Source organism: Apium graveolens, chromosome 5, assembly GCF_009905375.1.
Source record: "Apium graveolens cultivar Ventura chromosome 5, ASM990537v1, whole genome shotgun sequence".
In the NCBI taxonomy this organism is placed as follows: domain Eukaryota; kingdom Viridiplantae; phylum Streptophyta; class Magnoliopsida; order Apiales; family Apiaceae; genus Apium; species Apium graveolens.
In genome coordinates this window covers 216,073,335-216,090,390 of record NC_133651.1, presented here as the reverse complement: position 1 = coordinate 216,090,390, position 17,056 = coordinate 216,073,335, and the positions used below count along the sequence as shown (strand labels likewise).

At 31.5% G+C, this 17,056-nt stretch overlaps 3 protein-coding genes across 3 annotated transcripts; 1 reads left to right on the top strand and 2 right to left on the bottom strand.

Moving 5' to 3' along the window:
• Positions 1 to 1,288: 1,288 nt before the first annotated feature.
• LOC141724540 (uncharacterized) lies at positions 1,289 to 2,671 on the top strand. The gene is made up of 5 exons (XM_074526711.1): positions 1,289 to 1,531; positions 1,614 to 1,684; positions 1,866 to 2,133; positions 2,221 to 2,354; positions 2,446 to 2,671. The coding sequence occupies exons 1-4, from the start codon at positions 1,369 to 1,371 to the stop codon at positions 2,253 to 2,255; spliced, it is 537 nt and encodes a 178-aa protein (XP_074382812.1). The 5' UTR covers positions 1,289 to 1,368; the 3' UTR covers positions 2,256 to 2,354; positions 2,446 to 2,671.
• A 10,649-nt stretch (positions 2,672 to 13,320) lies between these two features.
• Positions 13,321 to 14,100, bottom strand: LOC141660693 (uncharacterized). Its single transcript, XM_074467681.1, has 2 exons — positions 14,055 to 14,100; positions 13,321 to 13,946 (listed from the first exon to the last, which is right to left on the bottom strand). The coding sequence occupies exons 1-2, from the start codon at positions 14,098 to 14,100 to the stop codon at positions 13,321 to 13,323; spliced, it is 672 nt and encodes a 223-aa protein (XP_074323782.1).
• A 169-nt stretch (positions 14,101 to 14,269) lies between these two features.
• Positions 14,270 to 16,566, bottom strand: LOC141660692 (uncharacterized). The gene is made up of 5 exons (XM_074467680.1): positions 16,152 to 16,566; positions 15,560 to 15,955; positions 15,219 to 15,277; positions 14,750 to 14,918; positions 14,270 to 14,658 (listed from the first exon to the last, which is right to left on the bottom strand). Exons 1-5 carry the CDS (start codon positions 16,564 to 16,566, stop codon positions 14,270 to 14,272), a joined length of 1,428 nt encoding a protein of 475 aa, XP_074323781.1.
• Positions 16,567 to 17,056: the final 490 nt, after the last annotated feature.

The following is a 17,056-nucleotide window of genomic DNA, read 5'->3' as shown; positions in this document are numbered from 1 at the left end:
ATTTGAAGTTCTGGTTGTACGCTTCAATTGTCCCAATCGGTTATTTTTAGTAGTTTATCTAACGTGTGCGGTCTGATCTGTATGATACTTGAGATAGTAATTCAAGTTGTATTGATCTTAATTGATGCATGTAAAGACTTCATCCGATCGGGTTATTTTTAGTGGTATCCGCATAATTTGAGAAGCAGAGCAAATTGATGTTTTATTTTAGCAGTAGTAAACATGAAGGTATGTAAAATTTGGTATATGCATTCACAGTCGTAATTTTTTATTTAGTTTAAAATTAAGGTCAAGGAATTTGATATGCGATACTCTTCCTTAATTGTACATTACTTGTTATACTCGGTGCCCGATTTATCATTTTTTTAGTAGTCTCTGCACAATGTGAGAAGCAGAGCAAATTGATGTTTAATTTTAGAAGTAGTAAACATCGAGGTATGTAGAATTTGGTATATGAATTCACAATTTTAGTTTTTTATTTTGTTTAAAATCATGGCCAGGTCATTTGATATGCGATACTCTTCTGTAATTGTACATTACTTATTGTCATACTTGGTGTACAATTTCGATAATTTAGTAATGGCGAATATAATGGCCTTTAGTATTTAAGTCACATTATCTTGGTCTACTCTATTTTCTTCAGTCGTGATACCATAGACGGATTTTCAAAGTTAAGTTTGTTCCACTGGGTATAATGATTCGAATGTGTTATTCATTCTTGCTACTTAATTTACACTTAATTTAGTACATTTTTTCTGGAAAGTAAACATCAGAACAGTCTTGCTACTTTTTAGATGAATTAGGTGATGATAGGGTTACAGAGACTCCGACATACAATTATTATCATTTTATATCAGCTGTATTGCTTGTTTATATTGCAGCTATGAGTGGAAATACTCATTTCCGTAGTGCAAACATGCAAACCTTGAAAGATTCAGAGATGGTAAACTAAAATTTTCTATCAATCCTTGTAATGTACTATAGTATATTCATCATTTTTAACTCTACATATTATGTGTGCTCTTTATACAAAATTACATCATCTTAGGTACTTTAGCGAGGAAAATTCATCGTTCTTTGTAACTCTCCCACGTGATGACAGAGACCTTCGTGAAATGGTATAATTTACTAATATAATGCTAATGTGTATTCTACTATCATTTTATCTTATTGCATGCTTGAAAAGTTTAATAATATTGTATAATTTAAAAGTACTAATGTGTAAACAAATCTGTCAATTTCCAAAAACTACCTGATAACTTCGTTAATAGTCTTCGAGAATCTATTCCAAGTAAAGTAATTCTTGTACTTGCTAATGGACATGAAACATATGTGAATTTCAAGAAGTCGGAACAGTCTCTCTGTAATATGAAAGAGTTCAACATTCATTGTCGAGGTTTGTTCGGTTCCAATGTGATTTACTCTTATAAGGGCAACGGGAAATTCTTTGTGAATTGTTTGAAGGATGACCTCTGCGAGGTTATATACTTCAAGAATAAGACAATTCCACGCGGCACTTTCTATGATCAAGGTAGTATACACAAACTTAATAAAAATCGTGTTGGACTACTATGATAAAAATAAAGTTTCTTATGAATGATATGTTTTTTCAGATTTAATGACTGGTATAGGATGGAAGTTCCTGGTGTTTCTTAACAATCCTGCATTTCAAATTGGAGAAATTGTAAGAAACGTATTTTCTGTCGAAGTCAGCTATTTTATGTTTCCGATATTTAGTTAAAGAAAGTATATTACAGTGTTATCGGCCATATCCATTTATACAGAAGCTATAATTCTGTGTACTTTAGTAATTTATCCATTTATTAGTAAAATGTTAAAGCTGGTACTTAATTCATCTTTGATAGCCAATTCCTGCACATTTCTGGAGAGCATTTGGGAAACTGCTACCACCTAAAGTCCAATTCTACATGAGAAATGGAAGTCGATACGAAGGAACGTGTTCCAAAACTGAGAAAAAAATGTATGGCCTTGAAGATCTTGTGCGAGAATATGGTTTGAGCGAGACTGAGAAAGTTTTGTTTACCTACTTTGGTGAAGGAAACTTTTTTGTTATGATATTTGACAATTCAAATGTGGAAGCAATGTTGCTTGATGAAGATTCCGCAAGTTCAGGTTATATGTACTTTAAAAAGCATGTAATTATTTTTAAACTTACATATTCGGTTAATTTTTTTTAACTTTTTGTTATTTATACTACAGAGTCAGAGATGGAGATTGCTCAGGAACCTGTTTAACTTCCTGTTAACTTGGAAGTTGATGTTCACAACAATGAGAACATGAATTTTACCCATGTTATGACAACATCCAATGTGGACAACACATCTCATGGAGTGGTACAAAAATATTTTACAAAATTTTATAACACAGTTGCCCAAGTTTTTTTAATACTTTGACTTGTACTTATTTTTTACATCTCTATTGTAGTATATCCCGAGCTACATTGAACCACCAAATGGCAAATGGAAAGCTGGTGACATGGTAAATTTGAGAACTGCTGCCGGGAGTTGGTATGTCGGTGTTGTCAAATCACAAAAAAAGTATAGGTTTTCAAGTGGCTGAAATCAGTTTGCTAGAGACAATCATATCTCATTACATGAAACAGTTGTCTTCGAATTGTTGGAAGAAGATCAGGCAACAGTTTTTCTAGTGACTTTCCCACATAGGCCTTGAGATGTTTTTCCCACATAAGTCACTTTAAGACTATGTTTTTTCAGTTCTGTTAATGTGTCAGACTACTGCTTTTCCTTCTCATCATATTTTTATAACATATTACGTTATTATGGTTGTGTAACTACTTTATCGTGACGGGCACGCTTTGTTGGAATTTAATTACCGGCATTAACTTGGATTATTTTATCTTTGTTTTTATATTTTTGCAGAGTAGTTGGAAATTCTATTGTTGTAATTTATCTTTCTTTCTATATTATATAAATTTAAAATTATGAGTATATTTTGACACCTAAAATGGAATATATGTATTTTGATGATTATTTTATCATATGTTTACAATTTCTGATTAACTACCAAAAAATATAAAGTCATAAGCTATATGTAAAATGTAAAAATAATATAACGTGTCTATCGTATTGATCTTAAAGTCTGGACATCATAGAGTTAAAGATATATGTCATTCTCAATTTTTTTACACCAAATTTTCTATGATTGACAGAGATTAACATAATAATACTATTTTACATAAACACTATATAAGTATACATGTAAAAGGAACAGTAAAAGCAAGATCAATAGATTGTGTGGATACATGACCAAACTTTTGAACTCTTACATAATAATGGTAAGAGAAACTACTATTTTACACAAACACTATATAAGTATATAACAGATTCTTAGCTTTTGTACACTTCTTTATATGTTGTATACGGAGATTAGAAAAATATGACTAATTAGACAAAAACTATATAAGTATAAGTATTCGGATAAAATGGAGCAATAAAAGCAAGTTTAATAAATTGTGTGGATTATTGACCACATATTGGAATTATTCCGTTACAACTAATAATATTCAACAGAGAAACATATATTCTTCCATTATGAATTAGTTAATCAATACGTGGCAGATCCTCTTATAAAAAGAAGAGGTCTGGGATGTTATAACTTAGAGCAATTTATTTGTTGGCAAAGACAATTATTGTTGATCTTACTCTATTACGTCAAATATGCAGTGTAAAACAAATACCAAATAAATGGATTATTAAATCTTGATATCTTAAAGAAAAACTTCCATTACTCAAAGAATCCGCATCAAATTACGAAATTATGATAATATTAAAAAGAAATAAGTTTGAAAAGCAAATCAAAGCAATCTTCTTATTGGGAAAGCAAATAGAACTTATTACGAACTAAAGATAGTTCCTTCTAATTGAAACAAATGCTGCAATGTTGACAAATCCGACGAAGAATTCATCATCCTCTTTCACTTTTCCTGTTTAAAAAAAATTGTAGCATCTTTAAGAAAATTCCATTATCAACTATGAAGAATAAAACCTTATAAAAAAAGGCATCATACCATTTTTATTTTCTTCGAAGTGGAGTGAACAAAGCTGGGAGTTTCAGAATGATTTGATAGATCAACCATATTCTAAGTAGAAGAAGAAATAATTTAGGAGAATGAATACCTTAAACAGGTAATTAACAACATTAATATGTCCTCTGTTTACCTCAGAAGAACTTGATACATCAAACCATCCATTGTAGCATCAGAAGGAGAAGAGATTGAATAATATTTATCAAAACAGTCAATGACCTTATAGATTTGGCTTTCCAACTTCACATTGTCGTCAGTTATCTGAATGACAAATATAACTTCCTTTCCAGAAATGTCTTTGATTTTCTTGGGATAGCCATCTTCAGTCTACACATTAATTTTATTTTAAGCATTGATAAACTATATTGAAACTGGAAAAATGTGTTAGGAATGTTAGTTTACTTAAACAGTCATTATGTTTACCTTAGGATTGTCCAGTATCATCTTGGTTGCAGTTTGGCCAACCATACGCTTCACAGGCTTGTCCATTAGTACAAAGTTAAAATCCTCGTTGGAATCACTAGCAAGATCAACAATCTTGTATCTGATTGGTTAGACGCAGAGAACATATATTAAACTCAGCATTAAAATAAATAACCTATGCATAATTATTTATTGTACAATACCTCTTCACAGGCACCGGCATAATATAACTACATTTGAAACATTTTTACCTTCCTTCATACTTGTACGCATCTTCCTCACATTTTATGCAGCTTAAATACCACCAGTTTTCGGATTCTTCTACAACGGATATTTTGACGGAGCACATAAATGTTTTCTGCGTAATTCTCAGCATATCACTTACTTTAGTAATTATAGATTCTAACTTAGAAAAAAAGTAAAGTAAAACTAAAAACATAATTTTATCACCTCCAAGTCATCAGAATTAGTCTTATGGCTGAGCTGTTGCACTGTTATAGTTTCAATAACATGAACTTGTGAACTTGAAATGGAAGAACCTTGTGTGTTGGGAGCTGGTTTGTAACCTTCTTCCTGTAGCCTTAGATCATTGAGAACATGTTAACTTATTAGTAAAGAACATTTGATAAAAATTGGTAAATGTTTCAATATAATGTAAGCGGATAGATAGTCATAAATATATACCTGATCTTCATTTCATTAACAAAATCATTTTCTAAATTGAAGTAGATCTTTGACGAAGGAAGTGTACTAATTTGGACTGAACTTGTAGAATTTTCTGATTAAAGGTTAAATAGTCCTTGACAAAATGATTCAGCTAGATTAATTATATTAGAGCAATGATTTTGAAAAGGTTACTCTTATATATTTTAAGTTTGGAGCTTGTGACGATTGCAATGATAATGTGATCCTTTTTAGCCTTCTCATAATTCTTATTGGTCTCCACAGCAAGTTGTCCCCAAACACTAACCTTGTGGGAGTACCTAAGATGGAATATATCTATAAGTAGAATCTTCTTCAATTTAAATGCAAGATTTGAATGAGATTTACTATTTAGAGTGATAACTAACCTTCCATCAGTAATTCAAAATTTCACAATATCTCTCTTTCCAAATATGGTATCTATCAATATCACAGGCTCAAAATCCTCCACTACACCAATGATATCTGCATAAATGTAAAAAATGGTAGCACAAATATAAGAACAGCACAAAAAAAATATACTATGCAAGAAATCTTAGTATTATGACCTATAGCAAATTCTGGGCTTTCAGCATTTTCATATGCGGAAGCAATACTAAACAGTTCACCAAGGTCAACAAATTCAAATTTGTGTCTCGGTATAATAAAGTCATCGCCTATTAACTTCTGAACTGACGTAGAATTAGAAAATTTTATAAGATATTTCGAGGTGGTAGGCTTCATTGTTCCATTTGCCTCTCTTGTATAGAAATTGGTTATAACGTAAACATCTCCTTCAACAATATTTTGGCCAACAGATCTCCAATTATCAGCATATACAAAAGCATGCATATGAAAGTCCTATAATAAATAAATTTCTTTAGATTTCTACTTAAACTAATGTATAATGGCAACATATAAACAATTAGTGAAAATTTTAAAAACTAACATCATCATTAAGCAAAAGCAAGTTGTATCCTTTCAGAGCATCTTTTCCTTCTTTGGATGCAGAAGTGGATGACCACATTCTGGTTATACGAACCTTGATCTTCCATGTAGTACGTGACGACGCGGGTTGGCCACCTCGTGCAATGTGTCAGTAGCAAGGCAGTAGACACGGGCGGTCAATCTTGCTTAATCAATAGAGGACAGACTGTCATACATCTTTTCTTCAAATATACAGAAAAGACTGTCAAATAATGAGATGTAAAATATATATATATATATATATATCAAATAGCATGTTTAACAAAGATCAAACGTTAGAACATGGAAATCTTATAGAATAAACAACAAAACTCGAAGAAAAATTACCTGAAAGAAAGCTATTTAAATTGAAGTGTTGTATATGCCAATGATAATAGCTGCTCATATATTTATAATTAGGTTCTTATAAATCAAAACCATAAAAATCCGCTATGTGATATATATAATAGAAATGATAATTGATTGCAGTTGATATTTACAATCAATTTACATCCAAATGACAGATATTTTGTAATTTCATTATTACAAATAGATTATCAAGTAGCATATGATAAGTATGATGTTAATGATAATTGATTTTTTTAAACTAATAATAAGAACACATATGAAAGGAATAATATTTTTTTACATATTGATTCTATAATATATTCATATGAATCATGGTACATATTGATATGTCAGTTACCATACTTAAATTTTTGTAGTACCATAAATTTTATATGTCCAAGAAACAGAACTTATTAATGTCCAATCTACAAACTGATTATTATATATTATATATAAAATGGAGTTAGAAATTATTTTAGAATTCACTGTTCAGTGGCCATATTTTTTATTAAGATATATAATTATGATAATTATAAGTAGGTATTATTTGGACCAATTTTTTTATAAAATATCATTACATTTCATATTGTGTGAACTAATGAAGATTCCAAGAATCCTGATTACATTCAAATTATACAAAATTAAATTGCAGGAATATTGGGTGATGTAAATTTTAATTTATAAGTATTTATTTTAAAAATATATCCTTTAGTTTTTCTTTTTTATCCAGCCTACTATATATATATATATATGTGTGTGTGTGTGTGTTTGTGTGTGTGTAAATAGTAGATTTTAAAATATGCGAAATGAAAAAAAAATTCTGCAATTTTTACAATTTCATTACATTAACATTAATATATGTTAATGTTTTTGCAACATTTATAAAATAACGAATTTTTTGTGAAATCAAATAGCCAGTTTTTGCCGATTAGTTCAATCTTTATCCTCGAATTAATAAATGTTCTACAAACGTGGGAAAACATTAAATTTTTAATTATGATAATATCACACAAATTATTGTTATACGCCTAAAAAGTGGTGAATTTCACATAAATTATTCTTAAACACTAAATAGTGAATTAATTTTAGGTTATTAAAAATAAAACATTCAAACAAATGCATACTGAAATAGTAGTTATTTACATGTCCGCCTAAATACGACTTTATTATTAAAGATATATCATAAATTAAATTTTGAACAATGCATTTTATTACATAAATCTTAATTACCTTTCAATTTTGTATGCCATTTACTATTTTCTTAATAAATTCACCATGGATAAACCATTGCCATTTTTTATAAAATGTATTGTACATAAAATTTAGGCTTTTTATAAATTGATTAATATAAAATCATCAACATCTTCTTTAAAAACACATCACAGAATACAAATATCATGATTGTTCAAATTAGCAAAAATAAATATAAATGAAAACTACCATTTGGGCGGATAAAAATTGGGTAATTATTTAGTTATATATTATTAAATCTATATATATACATTTCACAACAGTTACTTCTATCTGCATATATGTTTTCCTTACATACATTATATCACAGTACAATTTACATAAACTGAAACAAACTATATACATGAAATTTATATAAGATCAAAGATTTTTTATGCTTGAACAACCTGACCATCGATTGCTGGTTCGGGATCATCACCCTCAATGTCTTGAAATCTAGCTTGGTCTTGCCCAATACCTAAATCTATGTTTAGGAAATTCTGTATATCTGTAACAGGCCTATAAAATGTTCGAAGGTCATGTGAATTCTGTTTGCCAAGTGTTGCCAAATGACACGCAACTGCATTCCTACGAGGGTGAACCAAATTAAGTTCATAACGGATATTATTATCATTAAGCCTTGACAGAATAAGTCTGAATGTATGTCTAATATGTGGTGTAATTCCTTCTTCTTTGTGATACTTGCATTCACGATATGCGGTTTCGATGATAACACGCTCGTATGAATCCTGGAATACACAGCGCATGCCTAGTACAATAGCCCATAACTGTAAATTCAGATTTGTAAGGCCTGGAATTGTGCCGTAAGTCAGTCTGAGGAGATGACCTCCTGCATCTCTTACAACAACACCAATACCATTTCTATTATGGCCTTCTGGAACATTTTGAATAAATTCATTATGCACATTGATCTTCACCCAACCATTAGGAGGAAATTGCCATACACGCTCAACATGTTCCATTATACTTAGATGTATAAAACAGTTGTTGACTATATATGATTACAAAATAAAGCTATCACAAATGGTAAAAAGATTTCTGGAATTTATAAATAAACAAAAGAGTTGAACAAATGTGTTTTTTGCAAAAAGTTGTAGAGATGTGTCTTTTGCAAAAAGGTGTAGAAAATAAATAAAAGAGTATTGAAGAGATGTGTCTTTTGTAAAAAGTTATAGAGATGTGTCTTTTGTAAAAAATTGTAAACTTTTAAATCACTAAAACTATTGGAATAGTTTAGACTGCAAGGTTGTATAAAGATTTTAGCCAAGATATTATTATACATATAAAATGTTATATCAAATTAAAATTAACAGTGATAGTAAAATCACAAATAATCAGATTACCGTTAGCTTTTATCATTAAAAGGAACACAATGTTGGATCGAAAATTCCAGGAAATCTCCGCTAAGAAATAGTTTATCAAATTTATTAGATGAAAAAAAAAACTTAAATAAAAATACGATAAAAAACAAAACATGTAGTATTTGAAGACGAACTTCAAAAAAATCCATGAGTGTAATTGAAAATCGCCATTTGGTTGCTCTTCTGTTCCTGTAATTGTGCCATATTCATTTTTCCTGTAAAATACAAAGATCAATTAAGCATTTCAATAAACCATTTACAAATTTTAATTGTTTATTGAAAATAAAAGACATTAGTTTGTACACTTACAGGTCAATTGTTAGAAGAAGAGCTAATTGTATCTGCATTATTAGTTGATGATAAACACCCAGAATCAGAATATACATCAGGTGCGGTAAAAAATTTGCTCTTGATCTGAATATTTCCATCATTGATCTCTATTTTGAGAGTAACCTATTTTCCAACAATCTTTCTTATGCATTCTGGATATAGAATATAAGTTTCACACTACAACTCCAAAAACAATTAAATCCATCACTACACAGAATTATTTAATCTACTATTAATCTAATACTTAACAACTACTTATATAAAAATTAAAAAAAACACACCAGTTTGTACTCATAAAGAAGTTCAGTGGCTGTCTTATACAATAAACGTTGGGCTGCACGATTCATGAGGATGAAGTTTTATGCCGCTGATTCAACCTCTATTACTACTATAATCCTATACCTACAAACAATGATATAACACTTGTCATATCTATGTAATTAATATGTAATTTATAGGACTTAAAAAAATATGGGCATAGTAAAAAATTAAACACTTTATCTTGTCAGGAAGCTCAATCTCTTCATTGTCGCAATTTGCATAGCTGTTATACCACCAGTTTGCAATCTCTTCCACATCTGTAATCTTCACAGCACATAGGAAAGTTTTCTGCATCGTTCAAATATCAGGATTAAAATATGATAATATATCTTCTACATTCTTTGGTGCCTATTTTAAATAAATGATAAAAAAGCAAAACCTTGACATCATCAATATTTGTCTTTAACCCTAGTTCATGCAATGTGACAAATTGTAACTCAGGAGTTGGGTTCGCAATTACTGGTTCAATTTAGATCAGTGGAACATGACTCACAAATTCAGTTGTATGTCTAACATTCTGGTGAGGAATGTAGCCTTCATTCTCAAGTCTACAGTGAATGCACTAACTTCAGTTCTTTGTGATCATACAAATAATTATGAGCATCTGGTTAATGAGCAGTGCTAAAAAAACTTTGGAAACTCTACATGACATGAAATATGACTCAGTTATTACATTCAAGCAACTTCAAACCTTAGTATAATTAATCTGTTTTTATGTAAGAAGGTCGGTATATTTCATTGCATGGTACAAAGAAAACTATACCTTTGGCGCATTGAGTGAACTAAATCGTTATCCAGATTGAAATACACTTTTGATGATGGTAGCGTACTGAAGTAGATAGTGTCTGCAAAGACAATTTTTAAAATATATATATAGTACACCATTGTATATTGGTAATTTCATAAACAATGGACAGGTATATCGTGTTTGACGTTTTTTTGAGATCATAGAACTTACTCCTGAAAATCTTCATCTTAGTACTTGTTATAATTGTTATAATTGGTTCCTCCATAACTTGGCTATACAATCTGTCAATATCTTTCGCCATATCAGCCCAAACACTAACCATATATGAATATATGTATTAAATCCGATGTAAACAATCATACTTTAACCCACTATTATCCCAGATAGAGAATTAGGATATTCACATATTTTTAACCTACCTCCCATCAGTGATTCTGAACTTGACAATATCTTTGTCACCATAGATTATTTTGATTGACTTTACTCTTTCAAAATCCTCAACACCAATGATATCTACCAAAATTAATTTAAATTTTAGTACATATACAGTTAATTACAATAGAATTAATACATATCAATTAAATTTAGAAAATATAAATGAGATAGCTTTATTGACATGTTGAGAAAGGTGGAGCCAAATTATCTCCATGTCAACACAAAACAAATTGTTCATGTCACCTATCTCAAACTTGTGAAGAGGTATCATGAAATCATCGACATCAATTTTCTCAAAGGTTGTGAGTTGTGAAAACTGTATCATAATTCTTGAATGTGTAGGCCTTAAAGATCCAAGAGCTTCCCGTACATGAAAATTCGATATAACATACACGCCTCCTTCAACTAAAATACTGGAAATTGCTTTCCAGTCCTTAGCATACACGAATGATGGTACATGACTGTCCTGTTAAGAAAATATCGAAATACTCATGAGCATCATTGGTTGTTAATAACAATAATATGCGGATGTCCGACTATACATTTATATAAAACTTACATAAGCATCAAACAATATAAGATTGTATGCCTTCAACGTATCAGTTGATGATAGTGACGGCCACATTCTCGTTACTCGTACTTTCACTCTCCAGGCAGTTGATGAAGTGTTAAGAGCAGATAATTGATGAAACATGTTTTGGCTATGGTTCAATAATTCCTATAAAATAATTAAAAATAATATATCTATAGCGATATTTTTATTAGTAAAAATCTGTTAAGGAAAATATTGTATGAGATATGTTTCATAATAGCGTTAATGATGGAGAGATTTGGTTTGACAGATCTTTGAGTTTATCAATCATATACAAAAATATTGTATAATATTTTCAAATCTAAATTTGTTTTACATTACATTTATATTGTCTATTATTGCAATCAATTACAATGTCCAAAATTTATATACCCTGACCTCTTAATATTTTTTTACCATTTTTGGCTCCATATGCTTGGCCTCTAAATAGCTTAATTTACTCTAAAAAATATAGTTTACATGATTATCGGTCTAAATACATAAAGTCGTGTAATTGGAATTCATTGCAATTTTTTCATAAAAATTGTAGGTGTTTTTTTATTAAAATAAATTTTTAAAATTTCTGTCTTTAGCTAACTCATTGTAAAAATAGAATTATGTGAAATACAATTTTCTTTGTGTTAATATAAGAAATATATGAAATATAAATAGACTCCTGAGCTGGATATATAAATATAATTTTCATTATGGTAAGAGGATATACACATGTAAATGATTATGATCAATAAAAATAGGATAAGATAACTGAAAAACATAATTTCTATATCACTCTACATTACATGGAATCAAAATACCAATTATGCTATATTGATACATGAAGATTATAAAACATTTCATCAAATACTACATTAGCAGTAAAATTACATGTCTTCCTGTTATCGCCTTCTATTAAAATATGCAACCCATCTGGAGAAGTGACTCTTGAAACGGCAACATACAGCTGTCCGTGAGAAAATGCAGGTCTTGGCAAGAAAAGCCCAACGGTTTGAAGTGATTGACCTTGGATTTTGTTTATTGTCATTGCGAAACATATTTGCAAAGGGAATTGAATTCTCTTGAAAACAAAAGGAAAGTGTGTAACAGTCGGTTCTATCTCGATCCTTGGTATTAGTAACCTTTGTGCCTGCATGGGATCCTATTAATAGTTGGCACTCCACACTGTTCTTCAAACTTTTTGTCAAAACCATTCGTGTAACATTACACAAACCCAATATCTGGTTAAGATTCCTCATCAACATGACTACAGCTCCTACCTTTAATTTCAAATCATGCTTCGGAATGGAAGGCATATTAATTGAATTGAGATACTCAATTGGGAAAGAAGATTCATAGTCATTATCATCATTTCCCGTCTCAGTATCAATAGAATCTTGGCTAAGGTAAGAATGCGTGATACCTGGAATTAGATTTAAAACATGAGAATTTACTTCATCAACAATTGCATTTATCGACGTGAGGATGGCTCTTTCCTTGAGATATGATTCAGTAGTGTAGTTTTTCGTAAAATATGGATATGTGACATCAACAATATCTTTCACTGCATTGGTTTTCTTTTCCACCAAATATATCCTAGGAATGATGATTTCTGGATCCTTATAAATGTTATCTGGATGTATATTCCGCACCTTGCTGTCGCCAACATCAAGAACCCATTTTGCAAATTCTGTAATTTTCTGGTTCTCTTCAGCATTCATACTGCATCCTAGATGCATATTCTGGTGGAGCACAAAAACTTTGCAATGGTTCCAGAGGCTTGACTGGCTAACAGAAGATTGCACAACTTCTGTTCTAGAAGCCTTTAGAATAACAGGCAAGATTTGCCGAAAATCGCCTCAAAAACAACCGTTATTCCGCCAAATGGAATATTCTTATTTCTAGGATGAACTGATGCCATTATATCTCGAAAGCAGCGATCAACAGATTCAAAAGCATGGCGATGTTGTATTGGAGCTTCGTCCCATATGACTAAACTGGTATTCTTTATTAATTCAGCAATGTCAGATCCGTGCTTAATACCTGCCACAGAGTATCGATCCAATTTTAGCGGGATGTGAAATCGAGAGTGAGATGTTCTACCACCCGGAAGAAGTGTTGCAGCTATGCCGGATGATGCTACTGGAAGTACTATTTTGCCTTCACTGCGCAAACGACAGCATAATGTTTTCCATAGAAATGTCTTTCCACATCCGCCACTTCCTTTTCCTTTATTGACAACTTCTAATACTGAATTGTACACCTGTAGTTGCTCACTATTTAAACTCTGAAAGTTTTTGTAATGCTCTTCAAATTGTTGATTCTTGTCATATCCAGTCTCCTCCTCAATTAGCCGGTTAGTCGTACTATGCATGTAGATATCTTCTGGATATGACATATTTGGAAAATCTTTTAGAGACTTGCCAACACCATTTAACAGCTTTTCTACCTCTGTCATGTTATCATCAAATACTCCAGTTAACATGCATATGTTGAAGTTAATTATTTTGGAAAAACATGGAGATAAACTATATGTGAATAATTATATTTAAAAAGTACCTGCAAGTGTATAGTTCTCCTGCGTCGGAAAGTTTGAGCACCACATTACCGGACTTCTTCCGTTTGTTGTATAAAATGTCACCAGATAAAAAATTCCAGTTATCGGTCCATAATTTAAGAGGATCTGCTACTGGACAGTTGGTCAATATATGAACAAACATTGAACGAAGCTGAAAAGGCATGCCAGATTCCGCATTTTCTCGAAGTGCAGAGTGTCATTGATTGTCATCCTTAAGGAGACCAAGTACCTCACATGCTTCTTTATATGTGTTATATGTTCGACCATTAATAGTTCTCAAATCACGAAAAGAAGTTACACCTTTATTGCGCAAAAGAAGCATTCTAAAAAAAAATGTATCTCCTTGTGATGCATGAACTTCTGTTAACCTTTCGATGACAATTCCTCTTTCACATTGTTTCCACTTAGAATGCCCAGGTAGCCAAGAAAAACCTCGTGGGAACTCCTGGTAAGTGTAATCCCGAGCACCGGGAATAGTTTTATTGGCCACAAACCATGCTTCTAACTTACTTTTCCTGTTTGATGCCTTAGTTGCTACTTCTTCCAAAGTGTCATTAACATTGAAGGTAACATTTCTGCCTCCTTCTACATGGATGGGCAAACGCTCAACGGAAGGATAACAATAACGAATATCCTAATAATCTCCTGGCAGCTTTGGATGCACAAACGTAAAGACCATCCAGAAAATGTCTCACCTCATCAATAGTTTTAACCTTTTCTGAATTTAAAGGCAATCCTTTTTTCCTCCGTATCATCATTATTGTTGTGTCATGTCCCTTCAAATAATACTTGAATAGATATTTCAAAGAGCGATAATTGTTGCAGATTTCCAAGTTCATATGACACTGAAAGCGTGGTAACAGATCACGATTATAAGGTACAACAAATTGATTGTCCAGTTGATGTTTATTCTTCTCAACAGTCCTGTCCATCCTTCTCCTCCGATAAACTGGAAATCCAGTCATCAAAGAATGTGTGACCATTGTACCTATGTGTAAAATTGGTTTAAACACAAATATAATTAGGTCTCCTTTTATATTTACCATAATGATGATATTTTTTCCAAAAAAACATTGGATAATTCATTACAAATACATAAAAGTATGTCCAAATGGTTATGTATCATGTAATTGATTTGAATATACCTCTTTGGGAAATGACGACCGCATTTTCCATCCGACATACACGGAGAATACAAAAAATCCTGTCCACATGGCCCATGTATCATGTAATTTTTAACAGCATTGTACCCGGTCGGGTCAGTTTCCTTATGCGGGATTTCAACACACACCAAATCATCAATCTACTTTATCGTATTGGGACGATCATCAGGATGTAGCCAAATTAACATATGAGTGTGAGGTAATCCTCTTTTCTGGAACTCAATCACATACATAATTGTTACAAAAAAATTAATACATTAGTACAGAATATAGTGTAAGATCAATTATTATAGGTTGTTTTGTAAAAGCGTTAAAATACTCACGTTCGGTGCATCTTCCAAAGTAATTTTGATTTTTTATTAAATCAACCAATTGATCTAGCTTCATTTTAAAAACACGGGCAACCACATCTGGAGCATCTGCAACATTAACGTCCGTCATATGTTGGAGTATACTCTGAATTTCTGGCCATTTAGTGTTGCAGGTCATTGTCAAGAAGAATGATGGATGACCAATACTACGACATATAGAAAGAGAGTCCTTAAAATACTGGGACATATATCTCCGAGAACATGTGAATGTAGCAGGTAAAATTACATTATTCCCTTGCCATGTTGTATCAGAATCACCTTTTCTCAAGGAGTCCAATATTGAATTGTATAGATCAGATTGAATAGTTTTTTGATTCTGTTTAATCCATTCCAGGCGGTACTGTTCAACTGCGGTGAATGCATCAACAATATATTATTGCCATAAACGACCACTCAAGCGAAGAGTTAATCCTACAGAATAAATTTTAAAATCTTATTAATACCAATCTACAATCTGTATATAGATATCATCAATTTACATTCCTATATGACAGTATAATAAAATTGACAGTTTTTTTTAACGTTTATAACAGTAATGTAGTACCTTCAGTTAGTCTGATCATGAGTTTGTAGGCATAATATTCCCCCATTGAAACATAACATCTCTGTTTTGATTCCTCTCCATCATCATCACCTTCAATAACTTTGGGAGGTGGACCACCATTTTTTCCCATTAATGGAATTTTCAATTGGAATCCTTCATCACCATAAGGGAAAAGTAAAGGATACTGTAAAGGCATGAAATGGGCATTGGTCTCGAAAATCCTCTGAAGCTGTTTAGTTTTTATCTGAACAACAATATCTCGGGTTCCGCATGAGTCTTCTAGGTCACCAACAATCAAAGCACCAACCTCGTTAGAAGGTCCAACATTATTAGATCTACCATTCGCTGCTTTACATGAAATTAATTCCAACTCAACTTCCTTAGGTTCATTGTTTTTGAACCGGTCTCTAGCCATATGAAAGCTATTAACCAATCAATTATTCTCATCAAGCATCAAAAGAAGACCTTTTACAATGTTTGAATATGTAGAATTGCTACCAGGAACCGCTCGCTTTCTATTTTCGATTTCATTCTCAGTATCATATATGTACAACTGACAAAACTTTGGAGATTCACCAGGCGTCGGGCATATGCTTCCAATTAAATGATAATTTTGACCACAGAGCTTGAAAATGTAAGGAGATCCTCCTCTATTTATACTATTGTCAATTTTACCTCCAATTGATGTAAAAGCAAACAGTGAGTTGTATATCCGGATCTTTATTTTATAATGCTGAGTTTTCTTTCCACCAGATAACAATTTAGCTAAAAAAGGAGGAGTAGGTTTCTCCGGTGGTAACTGGACCTACCCATTCCGACAACAAACAGAAAAAGTTGGTGACACATGCTTGTTTGATTTGTTATTCCAATTATTATTCCACATAATTGCTTTACAGTATGGACAA

Coding starts and splice junctions, on each gene's coding strand:
- LOC141724540 (XM_074526711.1), top strand. CDS start 1,369: ATGAAAGAGTTCAACATTCATTGTCGAGGTTTGTTCGGTTCCAATGTG. Junction 1,685..1,865: donor CATTTCAAATTGGAGAAATT/GTAAGAAACGTA, acceptor CATCTTTGATAG/CCAATTCCTGCACATTTCTG. Junction 2,134..2,220: donor TGAAGATTCCGCAAGTTCAG/GTTATATGTACT, acceptor TTTATACTACAG/AGTCAGAGATGGAGATTGCT.
- LOC141660693 (XM_074467681.1), bottom strand. CDS start 14,100: ATGTGGTGCTCAAACTTTCCGACGCAGGAGAACTATACACTTGCAG. Junction 13,947..14,054: donor GGAGAACTATACACTTGCAG/GTACTTTTTAAA, acceptor ATAACATGACAG/AGGTAGAAAAGCTGTTAAAT.
- LOC141660692 (XM_074467680.1), bottom strand. CDS start 16,566: ATGGCTAGAGACCGGTTCAAAAACAATGAACCTAAGGAAGTTGAGTTG. Junction 14,919..15,218: donor GGTCGTCATTTCCCAAAGAG/GTATATTCAAAT, acceptor CCACGCTTTCAG/TGTCATATGAACTTGGAAAT. Junction 14,659..14,749: donor GGTGAGACATTTTCTGGATG/GTCTTTACGTTT, acceptor CCATCCATGTAG/AAGGAGGCAGAAATGTTACC.